The sequence below is a fragment of the Taudactylus pleione genome, unplaced genomic scaffold, assembly GCF_031769625.1.
Source record: "Taudactylus pleione unplaced genomic scaffold, aTauple2 ptg000211l, whole genome shotgun sequence".
Lineage (NCBI taxonomy): Eukaryota > Metazoa > Chordata > Amphibia > Anura > Myobatrachidae > Taudactylus > Taudactylus pleione.
This window is the reverse complement of record NW_028284613.1, coordinates 1,780,837-1,805,884: the sequence shown is the minus strand read 5'-3', so window position 1 is coordinate 1,805,884 and position 25,048 is coordinate 1,780,837. Positions and strand designations below refer to the sequence as shown.

The window sequence follows — 25,048 nt, the reverse complement described above, 5'->3', positions numbered from 1 at the left end:
GGTCTGCCTGAACACATCTTTGACCAGTAACTACTACAATGCAATGCTTGATGACCATTTGCAGCCCTTTATAGACTTCATGTACCATACCACCACAATGATGAAATATTCCAGCAGGATAAAGCAACGTGTCATCAGTCTCAAGTTGTCCAAAATTGGTTCTAGAAGCATTCTGAAGATTTCTTATGAATGGCATGGCCACCACATTCATCCGACATAAACCCAATCAAGCATTTATGGATGCAGTGGAAAGGTCCATTCGCACCGAAGAGCCTGCACCTACATATTCCAGGGAGCTGTGCAAAACTATCTATATGGCATGCATGAACATCCCTCCAGAAGTATTCTTGTAGAATTAATGCCATGTTGAGTTGCTGTTCTTCGCTGGACTAGAGGTGGTCCTACACGATACTAGAAACAAGCTTGCCACTTTTTAAGCTGGATGAAACTATAAAGTCCTACCCAAATAGTAAGAGCCTTGGCCCAGATGGGCTTTCCATGTCATACTGTAGAGCTCCTTTAAAAAAAATATATATATCTAATTTCAAAGTAATCAGTGTGTATCAAAAACATTAACAGGCAAATAGTAAGGAAATACACAGTAGAATAAACTGGCTGCAAGAATCACAAAACAATAGTATAAAATACTGAACAGTATGTGGGATACAAAACTAGGACAGGGAACAAGTGGTAGATAAAGAGAGATAAAGCATCAAAGATAGATGATTGGGTGGATAATGGGGGAGGGGTAGGAGGGAAATATTGTAGGAAGGGGGTGGAAAGGGGTGGAAAGAGAGGGCAGAGAAGAGATGGGAGAAATTAGCCTATATGGCAAAGCAGTGTATGGATGGGATGAGGAGCATAATCAAGTAGTGGGTGTCTCATAATGGTGTAACAATGTGGTTTAACCATGAAGGTCAAATTGTATAGTACTTTGGGATGATGTTGTTGAGAAGCCCAGTGAAATATTACATTTGAGCCATTAACCAAATCCAGTTCACTACCTCTTGTTTAGTAGGGGGATCAGGTTTTTTACAATTACACATGATCTGATATCTCGCGGCACATGCAATGTGGAGTATCAATTTGGCATTGTGTTTGGGGAGGTGAGGGGTAGAAGGCAAAGTCAGAAATGTGTAGGATCAAGGGGTATGGAGTGTCCTGTAGTGACCATCATGAGGGATGCAACCAAAGACGAACATTTTGGTGATTTTTGAGGCATGACCACCAGGTGTGAAAGAAGGTGCCTGGTCAGCCACACTATCTCCAGCAAAGAGCAGAAACACTACAGTACATCTTGTGAAGGTGGTGCAGGGCCATGTACCATCTGGTTAGAACTTTATAGTAGTTCTCTTTCATGATGATGTTGATTGAAGATTTTAGGGTATCGGAACATATGGTGCCCCAAATCGCTGAGCTCAGTTTGTAGCCAAGGTCCATTTTCCAGGCTCATTCTTGAGAGGATAGAGTAGATGAATCTCGGGCCAGGACATTATGATATAGCCACGAGATGGAGCAATGGTCCAATGGATGGTACATACAATAATGCTCCAAAGTAGTGGGGTTTCTGTTGGGAGTTTTTAGAAAGAAGGAATCAGACAAACTGGTGGCTTTGCAAGAATTGGTAAAATTTAGTGGAGGGGATACCATGCTTGTCCTGTGATTCCTGAAGTATATATGAGGCAAATATGGCAACGATGTGGTGGGTCTTGGAAATACCTAGGGTGGACCACACAGATAATTGATGACCTGGTGGGAGCAGTGGGTGGTTCCACAGGGGAGTACTAGGGGATGGATAGGTAGAAACTGTATCACAAAGAGAAAGGGTTAAGGTGATCATGGGGACCAACCCTGCAATCCTATATTTAAAGTAGTTATTAGCCAAGAAATGTAGTAAGGGGGGGGCTTGGACAGCACACCCTAATTTTGAACATAATAGGAGGTGCTGCCATGCTGAGACTTGTAGTGCAATGCAGGGGACATATAATGCAGGCGTACACTCTAGGTACTAAGAACAATGATAGACAAAATAATCCTGATAAACTCTACAATTAACATGGAGTATAAGTGAGGTTCTTAGTACATGTTGGCCAAAAATGTTTGGCCAAAAATGTTTGCCCCTCCACCGTGTCAAGGTGAACCCCATAAGATGGGTCGCTAACATCCCTAATACTAAAACATTGCGTTAAATGTATCCAGGACTTACCTGTAATAGTGCTCATTCTAATATGTAGATGAATGCAGGAACCTGGGTTGGTGATTAAAAACACCTAAGGGCAGATGGGTGGGGTGCAAATTCCAAATAGAAGGAGTCTCAACCTTCAAGTGTACAAAATATACACAAATATAGTAGTAACCAATATTTGTATATCTAAAAGTCATATATGATACCTGCAAAAGTTGTGTTGACCCTTGCCTCCAACAGAGGTTGGTTTTGGAATCAAGGACCTGATTCAGACCCACTCGCTAAGGCGCGATCCCTCGCTCTGAGCGATTTTCACCCATCTGCCCATGGGTATAATTTGCAGTGGTCGTACGCAAGCCATTCATTGTGATCTGATTTTGGTAGCTCGTAAGCCACTATCAGGTCGCTGCTTTGAGTGACATTTGTGGGTGGTAACAGGGGAAGGTGCTTGTGAACGGGGGAGTGGATGTGGTAACACAGGCATGTCTGGCCGCCAAAATGCCGTTTAAAGGACGTGCATAATTAGCAAAGTAGCATCATTGTACACGTCGCCTGCATGTATTTTAGCCAGCGATGATCGCTGTGCTTGCGGCAGGCTAAGGCAACCCCAAGGGCTGCAAGCAGCTCCGATGGCACACGATAGCCCTGATTAATCCTTCATTTCCTGGAGATGACGTGTGTTGTGAGTGGCAAGGAGACGTCTTCAGACATTTGCGAGCGCACTTTGCCATAGCTCGCTAAAAAAAAGTGGGCGTCCATACGCATTTAAATACCCGGCCTCTTTTTGCCAGCTAGTGATCCCATCTTGCGAGTGGGTCTGAATGAGCTCCCAAGTCTTTACTAAGGTGGGGGGTTTATGGTTCCAAAAAATTGGGAGTAGGAAGATGTGGGTGGGCATGGGCACAGGGAGTGTCTGGTGGACATACAGTAGTCTCAGGACAATATTCAATTTTAGTGCATTAACCTGACAGGTGTTGTAAAGTTTGTGCCAGTATGAGAGGTTCTTCTGTATCAGAGTGATAAGAAGGGGATAGTTGGTTTTCTAAAGTTGGGAGCATGATTTAGTTATGTAGATGCCTAAATAGTTTATAGCAATTTTTTAAGGGAGTTGGCAAGTGAAAAGGGAATGCCTCTGATTTTGAATTGTTGATTTTATATCCACACTGAACTTGGACAGGTCCCATAAAAGGTTGGTGAGTGAGGTGAGGGCTTTCAAGAGGGTGAGAAGGACATTGACTTAAAATGGTGAGACCATATAATGGAATCACAATTTACAATTCAGCTAATGTCTGGATTGGATTGTATTCTGAAGACCAGTGGTTTGATGACTAAGGTGAAGATCAACAGAGAGAGAGGGCAGCTCTGACTATTTCTGTTGGTGATGGGGACACTATAACAGATAACTCCTTCAGCTAGTACTGAGGTGGACTGATTGTGGTAGAGAGCCAAAATGGCTTGCAAAATTGACTGTAGAATCCAAAATTAATTTGATTTATGGGTCATGAAGGGCCAAGCTATCCTGTCAAATGCTTTCTCAGAGTCCAATGCAAGAGCTAGAGATGGTACAGTATTTTAAGGCTACTGATGTTGTAAATAACATAGATTCTGCATCTAGTATTATCCAGCCCCTGTCTGGACAGGACAAAGCAGACCTGGTCTGGATGGATCAAGGATAGTAAAAGGGGGGTCAATCTGTGCTCAAGTACTTTGGCAAAAAAAATTAGGGTGGTATTTAGTAATTGGAACAGATTGATGAATCCTTATTTGGTTTAGGGATGATGGTGATCGTCCTCTTTGTTGTGTCTGGTTTAAGAAATTGGACATCAAGAATGGAATTACAGTTCCAGTCATGGGCATTAGGAGGACAGAATGTAAAGTCTTATAGTAAGACATTGGAAAACCCGAGGCTTTGGAGGGCTTCTGAGTTTTAATAGCAGCTATAACCTCCTCCTCAGTGATTGGGGGGAAGACAGGAAGATTTATTGGGGGTGGCACATGGCAGAGGACAGGTGGAGAGGTATTCTTGCACAGCTGGGATGGGCCCCGGATCCATCAGGTCCGAGGATTACAGGTTATACAGTGTTCGGTAGTAGATTTTAAAAATATTGTTACTCACAGAGGGATTATTTTGCAAGTTATTTTTGGTGTCCTTAAGCATGGGAAAGTAAAAAGAAACCATGCAAGCCTTGAGTTTGTATGAGAGCACAGAATCTACCTTTTTGCTTTTTTCATAAAAGTGTTGATTAAGCCAGTGATGACAGTGCTCTGTTTTCTCTGCTAGAAAAATGTTTTCGGGGACACTTGAATTTAGATTCCTATTGGTAGGATGGCTCTGATGGACCTGTTCCAGGTGATGAAGTTCCTGGATGAGGTCGGAGAGTTTCTGCTTGAAGAGTTTATTACAATATGAGGCATAACTGAAAATGTATCCCCTTACACTACCTTGCGGGCTTCCGAAACAAGGGAGAAACATGGGTGGCCTTGAGTGTTGGTGGGAAAGTAGAATTGTACCCGTTACAAAATTTTGTTTTGGAATTGGGGGATCTTTAGAAGCGGAAAGACTAATATATCAAGGCATGTGGAGACTACAGAGTGGTTCAAACTAGGGTTCGCCCATATATTGGAGGACAGTAGGTTCTGCAAGACAAAAAAAGTAGAACATAGGATCATGTCTATTCTGAAGTATACTTTGTGGTGACAGGAGTAAAAATTTAGTCACATGTGGTCAGGCTGAGGGTGCACCAGAAGTCTAAGAACTGGCTTCTCTCTGCAAATGTATAGTATGTAACTGAGATTTCTGCATTACTATTATCATGATGGATGGATGGATGGTTTGCTTGTAGCTTGTTTTGTTTTTTCCCTTGTCTAGATTGACCTCCCCCTTACATGCACCTATGATAGGCCAATAAATTGATTGAGCAGCTACCATTTTGTGTATCACTGTTCAGAGAGGCATGTATGGCATCCGTAGCTGGAGGGTATGCTGATCTTTGTAGTGCCATATTGGAGGATCCTGGGGTGCCTCAGGGTGAGTTTGCTCTCTATTTAGAAATACATAAATGTATGACCCAAAAGTGGTGCTATTATCATGTAGTGCAGGGCCACCAGAGCAGAGACACCTTGTTGTGGTTGGTGGCTTATCATATGTTTGCAAATGTCTGTAACTGAGATCTCTGCATTATTATCATGTAGGAAGTACGTCTCTTACAGGTCTATTGCAGTGTGCTGGGAGAATATATATATATTTTTTACGTAGCTAACATAGTTTATGACAAGCACCCAACAGGCCTGGTGACAAGGCGGGTTTATGGGCTGAACTGTACTGGGCCCCAGGGTCCTAGGGGGCCCTGGAGTGTAGCCACTGTCTGTGCTGCTGTTGCAGTGATCAGCAGGGTACAGGCATACAGGGCTGAAGGGAGACGAGGCTCGGGGACCTGCAAGGGACCCAGGGATCCCCCTGCCCCTAAAAAAACATAGGTGTACATGGCCCCTGCCCTGGCACCTGACCATGTGGTAGGGATGAGTGCGGCTTTGAGAAAGGCATTATTGAATTGCATCAGCATATTTGAATGAATCCAGGTGCCAAAAGATTACAGTTACAATAATATCAGTGGGTCTTAACATTATAGGGGTCCACAATACTTTACCTCATCTTAATAATGTCCAGACATTGCATTGCTTTTCTCTGAGACCCACTGGTTACCAGAGCCTGTGTTATCCAGGAACCAAAGACTTTCTCTTCCTAGGCACCAAATTATGACCAAGGAAAGTGGATGGTAAGTTCCCCAACTCTGTGCACCACACAACAAATAAGGTATAATGAGGGAAAGCATTAAATATTATTTTTTATACTTATTACTTATGACAACCATTGTTGTGTGTTTCATGGAGCTCTTTGAAAATATTGCTATGCAGCCCATAAATCTTGAGTCCCTGCAGGAGACATTTTGTGTCTGCATGTACAGTAAGCAGAGCTTACACATAGACACAACTAAACATTGATTTAGGTTTCCAATGTGATTTTCAAGCACCAGAGTGATGGAGACGAAGGGCACTACTGCACTTAGTTTAAGTAAAGCTGGGTACATGTTAGATGATATTTTGAATGATTTGCCTCATTTTGATGGATCAGAAAGACAAATCATTCAAATCATCAACTGTGTACGCACTATGTGCCTGATTCAGACCTGCTCGCTATACACAGGATGCCAATTTTTGCAATGGTACGCATCGCACTGCGCATGCGCGAACTAGTCCAGTGTTCACTCGCTGTGCATAGACAGCTCGCTAGCTAGAGTGACAGGACAAGCCATTTCTGGGTGGTGACAGGGGGTGGTCCATGAAAACTGGGGAGTTGTGGTATGAACGCAGGCGTGCCTAAGCATCTTAACGCCATTTCAGAGGCATGTATAATTAACAAACAGCATCATAGTACAGGTCACATGGTTTAAATTCAAATAAAAGCACTCGCAGTGCTTACGGTAGTATATGGTCAGCCACAAGTGCTGCAATCGCTTCCGATGGTACTCGATGTTACCGATAGTTGCATACACTTCCTGGACATGACATGGAAAAGTGGGCATCTTAAGACAGGCTGGTGGGCATCTGCATACACTGAGCGATCGCACGCTAAAACATAGTGGGCGTGCTATTGCCTTGCCGTGCGATCGCAGATTTGCATACTTTCGCTGTGTGCGAAGTACGCATCTAGCGAGTGGGTCTGAATTGAGCCCTATGCTTTACTCACGCTGTGTCATCCATTGCATCTTCAGGTCACACCTAAATGCAGCTCACTCTAACAATCTTGTTAACGATTTTGTTGAAATAGTGCAGTGTGTATGCACTACTGGACGACCAAGCGATATGTTAGCATTATATAGTTTACGGTGAAACATCCGAACGATGCACCATAAATTGTATGGTTGTTTAGAAGATTGCACAGTGTGTATGCACTATATCAATCGTCTAGGAGTTCAAGGGAAATCTGAACGACCATTGCATCGTTTGCTGATCGCTTGATGTGTACCCACCTTAAGTTCATAAACTGGTTTAGTTATAAGTCACTGAGTTGAATATGTATAAGTGTAGCTGCATGATTACATGTATATTTTTGTAAAATATCGTGTTAGCACATTTTTTATTTATATTGCTACACACTGATTACTTTGAAATTATATATATATATATATATATATATATATATATATATACATACATATACAGTCAGGTCCATAAATATTGGGACATTGACAGAATTTTCAGATTTTGGCCTCTATCCACCACCACAATGGTTTTGAAATGAAACAAACAAGATGTGCTTTAACTGCAGACTTTCAGATTTAATTTGAGGGTAATTACATCTAAATCGGGTGAACGGTGTAAAAATTACAACAGTTTCAATATGTGCCTCCCACTTTTTAAGGGGCCAAAAGTAATGGGACTATCAACTCAAAAGCTATTTTATGGACAGGTGTGGGCTATTCCCTCATTATTTCATTATCAATTAAGCAGGTAAAAGGTCTGGAGTTGATTCTAGGTGTGACATTTGCATTTGGAATCAGTTGCTGTCAACTCTCAATATGAGATCCAAAGAGCTGTCACTATCAGTGAAGCAAGCCATCATCAGGCTGAAAAATCAAAACAAACCCATCAGAGAGATAGCAAAAACATTAGGTGTATCCAAATCAACTGTTTGGAACATTCTTAAAAATAAAGAACGCACCAGAGAGCTCAGCAACACCAAAAGACCCGGAAGACCACGGAAAACAACTGTGGTGGATGACAAAAGAATTATTTCCCTGTTGAAGAAAAACCCCTTCACAACAGTTGGCCAAATCAGAACACTCTCCAGGAGGTAGTTGTATATGTGTCAAAGTCAACAATCAAGAGAAGACTTCACAAGAGTGAATATAGAGGGCTCACCACAAGATGCAAACCATTGGTGAGCCTCAAAAACAGGAAGACCAGATTAGAGTTTGCCAAACAACATCTAAAAAAGCCATTACAGTTCTGGAACAACATCCTATTGACAGAAGAGACAAAGATCAACTTGTACCAGAGTGATGGGAAGAGAAGAGTATGGAGAAGGAAAGGAACTGCTCATGATCCAAAACATACCACCTCATCAGTGAAGCATGGTGGTGGTAGTGTCATGGCATGGGCATGTATGACTGCCAATGGAACTGGTTCCCTTGCATTTATTGATGATGTGACTGCTGACAAAAACAGCAGAATGAATTCTGAAGTGTTTCAGGCAATATCATATGCTCATATTCAGTCAAATGCTTCAGAACTCATTGGACAGCGCTTCACAGTGCAGATGGACAATGACCTGAAGCATACTGCAAAAGCAACCAAAGAGTTTTTTAAGGCTAAAAAGTGGAATGTTATGCAATGGCCAAGTCAATCGCCTGACCTGAATCCGATTGAGCATGCATTTCACTTGATGAAGACAAAACTGAAGGGAAAATGCCCCAAGAACAAGCAGGAACTGAAGACATTTGCAGTAGAGGCCTGGCAGAGCATCACCAGGGATGAAACCCAGCATCTGGTGATGTCTATGCGTTCCAGACTTCAGGCTGTAATTGCCTGCAAAGGATTTGCAACAAAGTATTAAAAAGTGAAAGTTAGATTTAGGATTGTTTAGTTTGTCCCATTACTTTTGGCCCTTTAAAAAGTGGGAGGCACATATAGAAACCGTTGTAATTCCTACACAGTTCACCTGATTTGGATGTAATTACCCTCAAATTAAATCTGAAAGTCTGCAGTTAAAGCACATCTTGTTTGTTTAATTTTGAAGCCATTGTGGTGGTGAATAGAGGACAAAATATGAAAATTCTGTCAATGTCCCAATATTATGGACCTGACTGTATATATATATAGATTTCCAGGGATGGCACTCCCAACAATGTGGATGCAAACAGATAGGTGCCCTCCAATTTGGTCTGATTGCAATCAGCCCAAATATCAATCTAATAGGGAGGCACTCTAATAATAAAAAACCTTGAGGACGGGACATTAAACTAAGCTCCGAAACGTTGGAATTTATTCCTGTGTCTAAGCTATTTTTTTATTAGAGTGCCGCCCAGCTGGATTTATATATATATATATATATATATATATATATATATATATATATATAAACTCAGCCTTTGCATGTGTTTTATTACATTTACAAGGAAATAACTGGTGGTTAGATAATACAGTGACTTAACATAGAGTAAATCCCTTGTACACTAAAGTCCAGCCACCCCTGTATTACAGTTGTGTTACATATTTAAGCTTGTGAGGGTATTACTTTGTTACTCCATTATAATGTTCAAAGAACTGAAAATTGAGTTGGTTGAGCTGCTGTGACATCACTGGCCTTACCCCTTGTTTAAAAATTCACATATTCTGCAGGCTGCTCATTTTGAGAAGCTTTTTAACATTGCAAAATGCAGCAATGAACACATTTAGACTTGCACTTATAGGGGCATATTTACTAAGTAGTGGATAACAAAACCCTTGATTTTAACATATTTGCCTCCCTCATTTAAAAGGGCAATAATAGTAAATGCACAAATCAGGCTTGTTTTGCATGAAGTATCATTGCCTTTTTAAATATGGCAGGCAAAATCTGTAAAAATTGACAGTATTGTAAATCTACTGCTTAGTAAATATGCCTCATAAGCTTTATTTTCTCAACAACGCCACACAGCAGGATAACTGCAACTGTGCAACTTTGTTGTCAGTGGATCCAATTGAAGAGGAATCAGAAACCATAAAATCAGTTTTATTAACAACTATCCAATGTTTAGGCAATGTACATTCAAAGTGACTGTTACAAGACATGGCTTGACAATAGAATTATGCAGGTCCTCTGTCTAGAACTTGAGTCATAGGCATGAAATAATGTAACTTACTATACACAGCTCTGTATGCCTGAAGCAATTAGATTTCTACATAGGTTTTTTTTGTGATTTGAAATGTATATGTTGTACATATTTTTATTAATTTCATCATATTTGTAAAGTGTACTTTCTAATATAGATTTATTAGAATAATGTTTTGAATAATGTTATAGCATGGTTATCAGGGGACTATTACATTGTACACCTGTATGCATGCTATTGTAATGTACAACTAATCATTTAACAGCAGTGAGTTAAAATCTCTTGAGATTTGAAAATGTGTAAAATTAAAATGGGCCCCAAGACGTCAAATTAGATTTGCATATAAATATATCAATTAGAAACTAAACTCCTAAGTGAGACCCATAGCTGTTGCAGTTACAGATGCAATGCCTTTCCAAGCAACGCAAATGGCAAAATAATGTAAATAAGTGCAAAATATATTCCCCCAAGTCTATTTTCTGCTCATGCATAATTCAGTTCCATATAATTGTAACTAATTGTAATCAATATACTATGGCAATCAGTACATGTCAACTGTTTTCCCTTAATACATAATTTTCACATTAAAACAAGTGTTTCTTGTGGGGGTTTATAAACCATACTATTTTATTGTATGGGTTTTATTTTGTAGAATGGGATTTTTCTATTCAATGCATATGGATCTTTCTGACCAGAGGGCAGGTGTCTGGACTCTAGTTTAGTGTGGACATATCCTAAAATTATGCAAGTTCATAAGATAGTGTACAGTATTTGTAGTGAAATGCAGGCTGTTTGTAGATTGACCTGTATTAAGTGAAAGTGCAGAAAGGGAATCAGTACAAAACATCAATCCTATTGTATGCATATATTAGAAATTGTAGTGTGCCAGGAGAATGATGTCATATTCAGTGTTTTAAATTCGCATAGAACGTATAAAGGAAAGAAGTGTATTATTACATAGGAGAACAACTAAGCAGCAGCCAACGTCTGGCTCAGTTAGGGTCTGCAATTGCGGCTTATCCAACGGTGCATTGTCCCAGACTGTGCTCCTTCCCGTTTAATACCATTATTACTACTGTTTCTGCACTGATAAAGAGGGGGCATTTGTCTGAGGCTCCCAGGGCCGGGGCATTATAGATATCTGCAGGGGGCTCCGTTGACTTCCTTTGCACCATACTGTACTACACTGTACTGTATGCATCTCTTTGTTGAGGTGGTGCTGGCAGCGGGTTCCCGGGACACTCATCGCGATTTTATTTTGGGATGGAGATGATATATAAGCTTTGCTGTCCTCAGTAATGAAGGGGTTAGCCTGTGATCCACGTGAGGCTGGTGTGCTTCCATCGATTATATCTCCTTGTAGACAAATGCAGAGCTTGTGCTTTGCAGTCTTGTCGGGGCTGCAGTGAGGCTGAGCTGAACGATGCTGCTTTAACTCAACGTCAGATCAAGTTTGATCAATAACCCCCCTACTGGTCCAATTGGAAGATCCTTATTCATCTGATCTTTTTTTTTTCGCACTCCCTTTCTCTCTTCACCACCATCTTTGGGAAAAGTCCCCTGATTTCCTATAGTGAGAACGGGGCTGGATTTGCAGCTTGCATCCAATGGAACTATCCAGGGTGCTGTAATAACAGGGGCTAGGGAAAGTGCTGGGAGACTTCAGTCCTGGCTGTGTCAGTTTCGTTTTAGAAATTGAATTCGTAAGGCTCTAAAATGGGGCAAAACGAGATACAGACTGTCTTCCTTTTGCTGGTGAGCCTTGCAGGAGAAAGCTTTGGAGGATTCCCTAACACCATTAATATAGGTAAGTGGCTGATTGCATGAAATGCTGATTAAATTCCCACATACAGTAGTATATGCTAGTCCTGCATAGCTATGCATTGTCTTGTATTGCACAGCAGTTACTATGTGCATATACAAAATGTATGCTTGCAGCATGGTTTTTTACCTCTCACTGTTCTGCATTACGGGACGGTGAGGGGTTTATTTTAAGAAAGTATAAATGCTGCCCAACTTTATACACTTGACTAGCAATGTACAGTACAGTCATACCAAACTCTGTTATAATATGTGCTGTAAGTAATGCCCAACATTTACTGGCCATAAAATCTCAGCATCGCTGCCCACACACTAATTACTGAATTGTCCTCCTGTTTGCTGTAGACAAAAGCAGACAAAATGCAGATAAAGAGGGACATTTAGACAACATAAGGATATTATGGGCAAAGTCCCTGCAGTTTTCTATATTTCAGCTTTGTGGATATACAGAGACTTATTTTGATTCAGCACACTGCAGAAAAGTTACTAGACTTGTGTATTAGAGCAGTGCTCACCAGAATCACCCAAGGAATTGGTTCTGCGTTCAGTATCAGGGACACTGCAAGCTCTTTGTATTCTGAATCTAAGGATAAAGGGGCAGCATGTAAAGTAACACACAGTCTTCCATTCAGACACATCTTGTACATTGCTGAATACGTTTGCTCGTCTTGTTCTTGATGGAAGCTGTGAAGAAGAACTGGAGTCAGCAAATTGTATTACAAGCAAGACAGAGACACTACAGCACAAATAAGCACTCCTGCAGCTGAGAACAAATCCCTTCATTACATGTAGCCAAAGTGTTAAATAGAATTATGCATAATAGAAATTCATGCAGTTAATTATATATTGTATCTTACATTGGTAATGAATAATGTATAGATAGAATTACTAAATTGCTTTAAAATTATTATATTTTTCATTGTGATTTATATTGATTCTTGTTTTGCATGTTTTTTTATATATATATTTTTTTTTTATTAGGTGGACTTTTCATGAAAAATACAATTCAGGAACACAGTGCATTTATATTTGCAGTACAACTGCACAACACCAACCAAAATAACACAGAGAGGCCCTTCCAGCTGGTCCATCATGTAGATCACTTAGACTCATCCAACAGTTTCTCTGTGACAAATGCATGTGAGTACCTACCGATTCAAAGCATGCATTCAATAAACCAAAGCATATGCAGCATATGACAAGTTTTCAGCATTTAAATGGACAGCAAACTTTATTAGAGCTACAATGTGTATTACTTATTACAGATTTTACATGTCTATAGATTGTTATATCATGGTTCAAAATATTAAATTTTTCTAAAACTAGCAGATACTGCTTGTTGATGAAGTTCACTATTGATGATTAAAAATGAGTTTTCAAATCATGCTATTTAATTTATATACATATACTGTAGACTTATTAAAAACAATTTAATTATTAAAGATGCACCTTCTGTATTTTACACAATTAGCTAATCTCTTGGAATCAGAAAACAAAAGTAAAATTGTAGGTAGAATATAAAAAAAGTATAGATTTCGTTTTTTCTCTCTCTCTCTCTCTCTCTCTCTCTCTCTCTCTCTCTCTCTCTCTCTCTCGATCTGCCTTTCTCTGTCTCGCTCACCCTCTCTTTTATTTCTGCCTCTGTCTCTCTCTCTCCTCCCCTCCCTCCCCCTTCTCTCTCTTCCTCTGAAATAGTACAGAGACATGGCTGGTCATGTGAACACATCTAATGCAGCATTTACAAAGTCTGGACATGCATTAGCAAACACTAGGCATCTTTCCCAATGAAAATGTCTCATTGGCTGCGAACATAGTACTACTATAAGATATGCTGATGAATGTTGGAAATCTAAGGAATACTAAGACACCATGGTTTTATTGCATGGTATTTAATGACCTGTTCTCTGCAGTGCATGATTTGCTTCTGTGGGCCACATGAAATAATAAGTATGCTGGGGAAATAGATGTGTGAAGTGTTGCTGAACACAGGAGCAAATTTATATTAGGGTTTATAGAATGTAAGATATCTGTACTTTAATAGTCAGATTTTAACCAGTCCAGAGCCAAGACCCACACTTTTTGCCTATGCTGCATTGCCAGTTACCAGTCTAAGTAACAACACACAGATATTTGCAGTTTATAATTAATTTTAGTAGATCAAAGTGATTTTATGTTAGAAGTTGTGGTAATCACAAACACCTACCTCACATACCTACCAACATCAAGCAATAGAAACAATTTTGTTATGGCCTTTAAATACCAAAACCCAACTGAAAAAAATCTTAGTTAAAATCAGTTGAACTGCACTGTTTTCATGTGCAGTATCCACATATTTTTGGGTTGTTGTGTGGTACAGTTTGTTACAGTGATTAATTTTTTTGCATGAATAGTACAGGGTGACTTTAAAAAGTTGTTCTATAGAACCTGACTGTCAATGGTTTGTTGGCTATATTGGGTGCTGTGCTGTCAATTGTTTGAGATCCTAAAAATGCGTCCAAGTTCATTGCGGCTAATCGCGCCACAAACGTGCTCGCGCATCGCTCTATGTGCCACGAAATGCTATGGCACATCCACGATCGCGGGAGTGCGTCTCCCATTCATTCCTATGAAGACGCAAATGTACGTCTCTGATCACGGGAGTCTTTCTCGCGCCACGCATGGCGCGATTTGCTGCGCTACAGGTAAGGGTGTAGCTGAGCATATCTGTACCTCTATAAACCCTGGATTACTTTTATTGGTTTATATAAAATTGAGTTTATGTAATAAAGCCAAGTTCTTCAAAAGTTCAGCCAGGTACTGATTTCCACAATGCTTTGCAGTCTATTACTTTTTTTCTTGAATGAATGTCGTACAAATCAAACAGTTTAGGTTCCTTAATCCTTAATCAAATTAATCCCTTCAAGAGGTTGGCTTTGTAACACCATTTCACAAATATCAAGAATGGATTAAATTTAAATGCTCAAAGCCCTTTTACACAGTTTTCAGTAATTGATTTAATCAACAATATTTCTTTATGGAAATGAGGGAAATTACAGAATCTGGTAGTTGTCGCTGAATATGGGTGATAGAAAAATTTAAATTGCACCATAGCAAAAACCAAAATATTTAAAATGAGAATATACATTTTTCCCTTGCCGCATATTTCATTAATTTTGATATAGAATAAATATAGAAAGGTAGGAAGTAGTGACTGCATTTCTATGGTTTTCAACCTATACTAGACATACAGTCAACAAATGATTCAGAGAAACCCAGGTTTGTACTGCTACAGTGTGTAGCTTTAAAATGCTCAAGGTGTCAAATCTGTACTCTAAAGAATGAAAAGCATTAATTTTCAAATGTCAGAAAGCTTTTACTTGTTTACTCCAGAGAGTGAATGGGCAGCCCAGCGTGCAACCACCTACCATGAGAAACAGTATGTATTTAACACAGACAGAGACTCAACTAGTTTTAATTGTAGTCTGTAAATTTCTACATCAAATCCTACTTGGCACTGTAGGTAAAAATAAAAGTGAAGTGGTTTCTTTCAACTATTGGGCACTTACCCAGATGTGATTGACATGGTTGCTAAAATGATGTAGTTTGAAGAAAACACTACGCTGAAGATTTAGAGGGCTCCTGTTTCCAAAGTGATGTGAGAGAGCCAAGACTGTCCTGCAGCAGTGCTACCAAAGAGCAGAATGGATACAATTTATGTCACTTTAGTGCTAGGGACTTTCTTGGTTTCTTGATAAGCATGCCTCTTATCCTTATGTAGTTAATGCAGCTGCAAGAAAAAGCTTTGTCCTTGAATTCCACATAGGCTTAACCTGATAGCACATCATAACATAGTGAAATTCACACTTTGCGATAGTAAAGGCTTGAAATTAATGTTATTTTCCACCAACATAAATGCCATTAACAGTCAGCAACGCAATGCACTAGGGAGTCTTTGACAGCACTCTATAATACAAGTTGAGAAAGAAAGAACAATGTGAGCTTAACTCAGCAACTGAATGCTCAAAATTCTTTTAAGTTTTTGACGTGTTCTATATGTGTGTAATGGCTTTAGGTATCGTAACAGTGACCAAGGTTCATCCTAGAGTTAATTTTGATTTTAGTGTTGGATTTAGGAAACTATTACTACTACATTTCTAATTCTATCTATCTATCTATCTATCTATCTATCTATCTATCTATCTATCTATCTATCCCTTCTCACATGCATAGTAAACTTCTTTTTGTCATACAGTTTGCTTGTTCATACACACACATACACACACACACACATTAACATAAATACAATAGAGAATGTAGACAACATTTACTCACATTCATCTGACTATTTATTTATGAAGATACATGATTTTACAAATACTGTACACTGATATAATTTACTGACAATAAAGATGCAGTATATGCATGAGGTAAATATAGACGGGCTTAAGTGAATAATTGCAGCTCGATAGTTAAGGCGTTTCATTGCAGGCTGCAGCTAACAACTCAGAGACAGTGCCAAAATTAATGTGGATTATGTTAAGGCTGCTTAGATCAAATGTTATTGAAAGAACCCGCCTGTGTTTTTATGCTGTGCTGTTGTAGTGCATTCCACTACATCTCCTCAGCCTCTGCAGTGTCAGCTCATTAGCACACAGATCTCATATCCCCTCTCTGCACTGTCATTGCAAAAATTGCTGTTGTACACCTTTACAGTCAGCTAGGCTCTTGAATTACGCTCTGTTTGCAAGACACATTAAGGGAAAGAGCCAAAGAACAACAAATGTAACCTTAGGGTTATTTGCTGTAGAATATTGCAAACAAAGCATCAGCGCAAATCCTATTTTATTCATTAATGTTGAGGATATAGGCAGATTAGCAAGTGGGTTGGAAATGTACATACAAGAATGGCTTCTTTCATCCAAAAAACATTGGCAAATGGTCTTAAGTCTGCAGGGGAGGTTTAGACAGTGCTGTCTGCGATATCTGAAATTGTATAGCGCTGTTTCAGTGAGTCCATGTATGAGTTTGTATTATCTTTCTCACTTTGCTTGTAGTCTGTGGAACTAAAAAAATGCAGACCAACAATGTGTACTATTGGAGCAAATATGGAATATGATATTTGGAATAAATGTGCATTATGTGACATCATAGATATATGTATATTGTCCAAAATGGGATGGGTATGGGATGCTGGCGTTCAGGATCCTGGCAGTCAGATTCCTGACGCCGGCATCCAAACAGGGTTAGAATACGACACTTTGTCGGTCAGTATCCTAACCCTCTCCCTACCCTAACCCTCCCTGCCCGGTGCCTAACCCTAACCTTCCCCCTAGTACCTAAACCTAAACTCCCATTCCCTGCACCCTAAACCTAAACCTCCCCCTAGTGCCTATCCCTAACCCTCCCTCTAACCCCAATACTTACCTTTGGGATTCCAGCAGTCGGCATGCCGGTGCCCTGATTCTGACAGGTGACAGGATTCCGGCGCCAGCATTCTGACCACTGGATTCCCCTCCGTCAACATTTTAACTGCATCCTGTCCAAAACAAGAGAAAGAAAGAAAGGATAAGGGTGAGTGATAGAGGGCGAGGAAGAGAGAAAGTGAGAGTAGGAGATGATTCAAGATGGTGAGGGAGAGAGAGAATGTGCAAAAGAGAGCAGGTTTTTAGAAGTGGAGATGTTCCCATAGCAACCAATCAGATTCTACTTAACATTTAGCTTGCACCTTTTAGAAGATAATAGCTAGGGGTAAATTTACTAAGAATCGAGAATAGTCGAGTTTAGTTTTTTTTTTATCTCGATTTGCATCGCCGAATCTGGGGTGATTTTCCCATTTTTCATCTCTCAAATTCACTAAGAAGTGAGCTTAGCTGAAAGTGAGATTGCCGATGGTGAAGCATATCAAGATATCTCCCCCGAGTTGCAAATGAAGATGAGATTACTCACCCGAGATTGCAGTGTTTTCTCTATGCAAATCTCTCTCGAGCTAGCAGCCTGCACATATCAGTGAGATATGTGCAGGCTGCTTGTGTGTTAGACCTGTAAAAAATGGGTTAAATTCTTTAAAACAAATTACATGGGGTCCCCCCCCCCAAAAGCATTACAAGCTCCAGACTTGCCAGCCTCTCCTGGTACCTAAAATTACGGGGAACAAAATGAGTAGGGTTCCACTGTAATTTAGGTACCAGCACCAGGCTGCAATCATGGTTCTAAATATAGGGGTAAAAAAAATACATCAATCACACATACTTACCTGTACCAGCCGGTTGGTCCACTTGTCACAAGTAGAAATCCGTGTACATGGCCCTGCAACAAAGATCCTATACTCACCTACATCCTGGCGCTGCTCTCCGTAGCATCCAGGGTCTTGGCAAAACAATAAAACAACTTTCCCGAACCAAGCCGAACAGATGTAAGTCAGCTAAAAATTCTCACGGGCTGCTAGCCAATCAGTGGCCGCTTTACATGTAGAGGCCGCTCATTGGGACCCACGTGGAACCGCCCAATGAGTAGCCACTACATCTAAAGTGCCCAGGGATTGGCTGGCGGGACGTGGGAATTCCTGTGATGTCCCGTCAGCTGGCATTCGTGAAGTATCGATATGTGTGGCAACACACATACCCATACTTGCCTGTTTGGCTTCTGGATTTTGTGTTTTTATTTTGCAAAGACCCCCCTGGAGCCTACGGAGAGCAGCGCAAAGATGGAAGTAAGTATAGGATCTTTGTTGCAGGTACTCCCATTGGATTCTACGGGGACAAGGGGACAGAAACATCTGGCAGCAGGTAAGAATGTATGAGTGAGGTATGTGTGTAAGAAACTTGTATTATATAAGGTGTGTGTATGTATTGTCTTTATTTAACTATTTATTTTACAATGGAGGTACGGGTGCCGGCTGCCTGCCTTGTGTAGTTCCACAAGTGCCAAAGGGCAAACATGCTGTCACCTGTAGTTTCACTGGAAAATACAATAGTTTACTTTGATTTTACACTTTATTACCCCCATACCCACAGCCCAGGGGTGTGGGGAAGAGCCCAGGGCTTCAGACCAAGCCTGGGGTTTCAGGAGAGGGGAGACCCCTTTTTTAGGGGTCCCCACCTCACCTGAGATCCCCGGCTTGGGGAGAGAATGCTTTGGCCCTGGAGACCCAGTAATAGGATCTCCTGGCTGTGGCATTACACCCCGGCCGGTTTGGTCCAGTGCTGGTTTTAAATATGGGGGGACCCTACGCAATTTTTTTCCCCTATATTTAAAACCAGGACTGGTCCTGCAGCCTGGTGCTGGTACATAAATTACGGTGGAACCCTACTCATTTTGTTGCCCGTAATTTTAGGTACCAGGACATGCTGACAAGTCCGGGGCTGGTTATGCTTTTGGGGGGGGGACCCTACATTATTTTTTTTTTTAAATGAACCCTAATTTAACTATTTACAGGCAGAAACATACACAAATCACACTGATCTGTGTATGTTTCTGGCAAACTCGCAGCTCTGGAGGTGAGTGTTTAAAAATTCAATTTGGCAGAGAGTTTGCTGTCATCTCACCCGAGCTTGTCATCCCGATTCTTGGTAAATTTGAAAGATGTATATTTTAGGTGAAAAGTACTTCCGATTTGCCTGAAGGTGAGTTGATTCGAGTTAGTTATCTCCCCCAAGTTTTACGAGTCAGAAGAGAGAAATCTCTCTCTAGCTCACCCGACTTTACCTTTAGTAAATTTGCAAGATGAAAATCAAACCTTAAATCACCCGAGATTGACATCTCGATCAATCTCGATTGTTAGTAAATTTACCACCTAGAATCCAATCGGATGGGCAACATCTCCACTTCTAAAAACTTGCACTTTAGTAAATATACCCCCATGAGAGAGGCAGAGTGTGTGAAAGAAAGATTAAGAGAGAAGAAGAATATGATTGGAGGTGAGAGAGATAGTAGGTTATTGTGAGGGGTAAATTTACTAAGATTCGAGTTTGGTCGAGATTTCAATCTTGGGTGAGTTTAGGCATGTTTTTCGTCTCGCAAATTTACTAAAGGCAAACTCCTGTGAGTTTGGGAGAGTGTTCTCTAATCTCAATCGTAAAACTCGGGTGAGATCGCAAACTCGAATCTTCTCACCATCGGGCAAACTCGGAAGTACTTTTCATGAAAAAGATGCAGTTTGCAAATTTACTAAGATTCAAGATTTAAATTTCGGGTGAGATTAGAGCAAACTTGATTGATGTTGAGAAAATGTAAGTCTCACTCACCCTTCTGAGCTGCGATTTTGCCAGAAACATACACAGATCCATTTGATTTGTGTATGTTTCTGCATGTGTAGTTAATGTATAGTGTTTTTATCTTTTTTTTCAATTACATAGGGTCCCCCCCAAAAGCCATAATCAGCTCCGGACTGGTCAGTCAGTCCTGGTTCCAAAAATTATGGGAAACAAAACGAGTAGGGTTCCCACGTAATTTAGGAACCAGCACCAGGCTGCAAGACCAGTGCTGGTTTTAAATATAGGGGGGAAAAATTGCATAGGGGTACCCCTATATTTAAATCCAGCACCTGACCCAAACTGACCGGGTTGTAATGCCAGAGCCAGGCGACCCTATTACCAGGTCTCCATGGCCAAAGCATTCTCACCCCAAGCCAGTCAGGCCAAGCTGGAGATCTCAGGGGAGGTGGGGGCCCCCAAAGAAATGGATACCCCCTCTCACGAAACCCTAGGCTTGGTCTGAAGCCCGGGGCTCTTCGCCGCACCCCTGAACTGTGGGTACATGGGTAATAAAGTGTAAAATAGTATTAAACTATTGTATTTTACTGTGGAGCTATAGGTGCCAGCATGCCTGTCCTTTTGCACTTGTGGAAATTCAAGTGCCAGCAGGCAGCCGGCACCCATACCCCCACTGTAAAATAAATAGTTTAAAAAAGTCAGAACACACAAACCATATATAGTACAGCTTTATTACATACCTACTTCACTCACACATACTTTCCTACTGCCAGATGTTCACGTTCACTTGTTCCCAAAAAAACAAACCAGCACCCGAACCATATACTTACATTAACGGTGTATGTGTGTGACCACATACACCGCTAACCGGCTCCTGACTGATCAGTGTGAACTGTCAGGAGCCACCAGCCAATCAGCGGCTGCTAACTGTAGAGCGGTCGCTGATTGGCTCTGGCTCCTGACAGTTCCCACGTGGGCTGGTCAGTGAGTTTGGAGCCGGAGCCAATCAGCGGCCACTCTACAGTTAGCACTGTCCCCCACCTACCTGGCCGCTGCAGCCATGGACCCCGACCTTCTGTCTGAAGAGGTGAAAACAGTAAAGTTTAAAAAAAATATATACTGTATATATATAAATATATATTTTTTTAAACTCTACTGTGTTCTGCCTTGAGAACACAGTCAGAGCAGCAGCCTTAGCCGGAGAAGGGACCAGGGAGTGACGGATCGAGCCGGAGGAGGACATGCCCAGCTGAATGCAGGTAAGTGTAACCCGCTATATGCCACCTGAGAGTGGCGTATAGTAACACCATCAAACTCCGAAAATACATAATTTTCAGAATTTTTTAAATAGCTTGATTTCTACATCCCCATACTAATGTATGGGGAGTGTGGAAATGAACGCAGGCGGACTAAACCAGGAGATATCAGTGATATCTCCTGTGTTAGGTGTGTTAATGAATACTTAAAAGACAGTAATTAAGGCAAATGTCTTTAAAACCGTTATTTTAGTGTTGATAAATAGGCCCCTTAGCCCCACACTACTACTAGGCCCAGTCATAATATTAATGCACAGCAGTTTTCCTATGGTAAAATCGTTCTGCAAATCCATTGAATTGAATTTACTTTTAATACTAGCCAAGTATCTCTTGCAGACTTTAAATTAATAATACTGGCATTATCCATAATCTTTACATCATCCAAACATATAATGTACTGTATGCTTTGATATAAGCTGTATAGATGTGTATTTCAATATATTTATACAGTATATATGCTTTCAGTAAATAAAAAATACTACAGTCATTCAGGCATGTTTTATCATCTACGTTTTCAAACTCTCATTTTCACTTGCCAGGTTTTCAAGCATGTCTTGTTTATTACTTTTCTAAAGAAACCACCTTCTACCTTCTAACCTGCCTCTTCCTTGGATATTTCCTAAATGTCTTGCTTAATTATCTGTAAGTCACTGGTGACCATTTACTAAGCCCAAATAGTCTGCAAGGCAGTGCAAAAACAGCAATAAATCCAAGAATCAGTTTATGGAGCAAGACAGCAACTTTTGTGGGGGAGGAGAAGTTTGCACAGTATGAGTGGAGGAGTTGCACAATGAGGTTGTTCTTAGTAAAGTATGGAATAGATGCACAGATAACCTTTCCCACAGTTCCCGCTACGAAAAGATATGCATTATAATAGCCCGTAGGCTACTGTTGGCTAAATCCATCTTCAGATGTTGTTAGCTGCCAGGGCAAGCCATTCCAGAGCTTGGTATATCTGTCCATTTAGGATTCTATGGGGGTTGTTTTTGTGATCAAAAATGGAGGGATTGCAATAAATATCTCTGACATCTGCTGTGGTTCCTCCTTGTTATCCAGCGGTTACTTACCTTTTGTGGGGATCCCCAGAAAGTGACTGTTTTCGGGGAATTTCACACAAAATAACTTTATTGCTTAGTACCCTGTTTGCTCTGTATTGTTTTAATTTTGTTTCTCTTATTGTACAGTATGCTGATGACTTTATTTGTACTATATAACTTTATACCACTACTACTTCTACTACTTTTACTAATGTAAAAAGTATAAGTAACAATAAGTAAATACAAATAATGATAGCTACAAATATGTATTAATCACTTACCTAGCACGGATGTATGAGATGTGACTGCAGCCCTCTGGGCTTTCTCTGAATCTCATACAACCTTGCTACCTGCTGCGTTCTCCCGCTGTGAATAAGGAGATCTGTTCTGCATATATATGCAGAATGGATTTCCTCTATGTTCTAAACATAATTAAATAATTTTTTTTACAATTTCTGAGCATTTCTTGAAAAAAATCTAAGAATGGTTTAAGCACTATAGGAAGAGATAATTTGCATATGTCCTAAGACATCTAGACTCAATACGCCACACTGCGCAAGATGCCTGACGTGAGTGAACTGCCAGGACCATGACACTCTGCTAGCACTGGACATCTCATTTTGCTGAAAATGTGTATTAGTCACAATGTGACTAGGATGCACCAGGTGACTGCACAGATTAATTTGATACAGTATGCAACACTTGTACATTGTATGTGACTGTGGGCCTAATTCACACCCGCTCGCGAGCGCTGAGCGCTCGCAAGCGGGTCGATGGTGCCCTAATGCGCATGCGCACGACGGAGGGAGCTCTGTCGTGCGCATGCGCAAGACCCGCATAGCAACAGCCAAGCTGTCGCTATGGGTCTCGCACCAAAGGGGGCGTGCTGTCGATGGTGACTGACAGCACGCCCCCTTTGGTGGGCGTGCCGGGGCATTGCTGCCCAGACGGAGACGTTCCCATGGGAATGCCTTTCCGTCTAGAGCCGGCCCCACTGACATCACTAGTGATGTCAGTGGGAGTGCTTTTGGCTCTGATGAACTTTTGTCCAGGAATGATGATGTTTGTCCATGAAAGAGGACGTTTTGCCTCTTTCTGAGACCTGATTTTTGCCAGGAAAAATCCGAACTTGGTGGGAAAATTCGTACCTATACAAGCCTGCACATCCCTAATATGAAGTACAATGGAATGTGGCATGGAAAGAATCAGCGTCCGCTGCATCGTAGCACTTTGTATATAGTTTCAGAGACTCAGTCACACACAGATGCAAAATTAAAACTAAATATGAACCTTGGCTTCATTCCACCTATATGATGTGGTAGCTAATTCCTTATTGGCTCTGTAGCTGCATGAAGCATACTGTATATGAGCCACACTCCTTTGCACTTCATCTCCTCTTATCTACTTACCTATTCTGGTGTCTATATTTTGATATAAATAAATTCATCATGAATCCTACACCTGCAAATCACAGCAATCTAAAGTTGAGCATAAGAAGACAGTGACAGTGTCAGCCACCATTTCTACTCTTTCTGTATCCTATATAGATGTTGCTATCCTGGAAACCATGGAACCCTTATTTCATGCAGCTAGCAGAAATCAACTGGCCCAAAACTCACACCAAGTCGCTGCTAATGAACAGCGATTGGAGAACATGCTCAAGTATTCTTTAAATCAAAACACAGGGGGCGCTAGAAAGAAATGGATGTGTGTGAAGGGTTGAGACCCTGTGCGGACTGCAGCTACCAATTAGGAGCTGACCCTCACAAAAATTACAAACAAAAAATATAAACAATTGGAGCACTATCACAACACAGGGACAATTCACGTAAAATTTCATAAAATTGGTAATTTAATAGGTCTTAAGAGACAGATATAAATGTTTAAAAATAGACACTTAAATTAGTACATAAAATATCATCAAACTTTGCAGAATCAAGTGGAAAAGAGACAACAGAACCTCTCCCAAAACCACAATATTTAACATAAGCTAAGTATCATTAGTCAGTTAGATACCGACTAGCAATCCAGCAATAGCCTGTTACATAAATGCAACAATGTCATTGGATCTGTAAACCGTAGGGAGTTCTTTATTGTCATATAACATTTGTTAGATGGTATGTAAATGGATCCAAGGTGATCTTTAAAAGAACTCGCAATTGAATTTGAACACACATCCAAAAAATCAATTCCACATGGAGTCTCTCCAGATTCAAGTTAGTGATATATGTGCTTAGGGATTCTTCCCAATTAAATAGTGCAAATGTTCTTATCCACTAAATTTGGGAGATTAATACAGCGCTGTATTTGACTGATCTATAGATCTAAAATATAGCCACTGATTGGTATATGTGGATCGAAAGCAGTCTGTTGATGCTTCTTGCAAAATTAAGCTGTTACTTCCAATATTGATAGCTAGCCACTTACTTAACCGGTGAACCACCAATGATACTCTTGCAGAAAGCTTTCAGCATTGTCCCAGAGTATGTCTGACTGCTGTTGTCAGTGGGCCGTGCACATGCGGCTATGGCCATCTTCCCGCTGGGTGGATTCCAGCCAGATAGGTAGAGAAATATGCAGTCACGGCAAGTCCCACAGTGCAGCAGTAACAATCGCTGGGAAGAAA

The 25,048-nt window shown here is 40.7% G+C and overlaps 1 protein-coding gene across 1 annotated transcript in view; it reads left to right on the top strand.

Annotated features, from left to right (window-relative positions):
• Positions 1-11,775: 11,775 nt before the first annotated feature.
• Positions 11,776-25,048, top strand: part of GRIA3 (glutamate ionotropic receptor AMPA type subunit 3) — a 393,493-nt gene continuing 380,220 nt past the window's right edge. Inside the window, exons 1-2 of the mRNA XM_088478220.1 lie at positions 11,776-11,866; positions 12,862-13,020. Coding sequence (XP_088334346.1) covers positions 11,776-11,866; positions 12,862-13,020 — 250 coding nt within the window. The remainder of the gene's footprint in view (positions 11,867-12,861; positions 13,021-25,048) is intronic.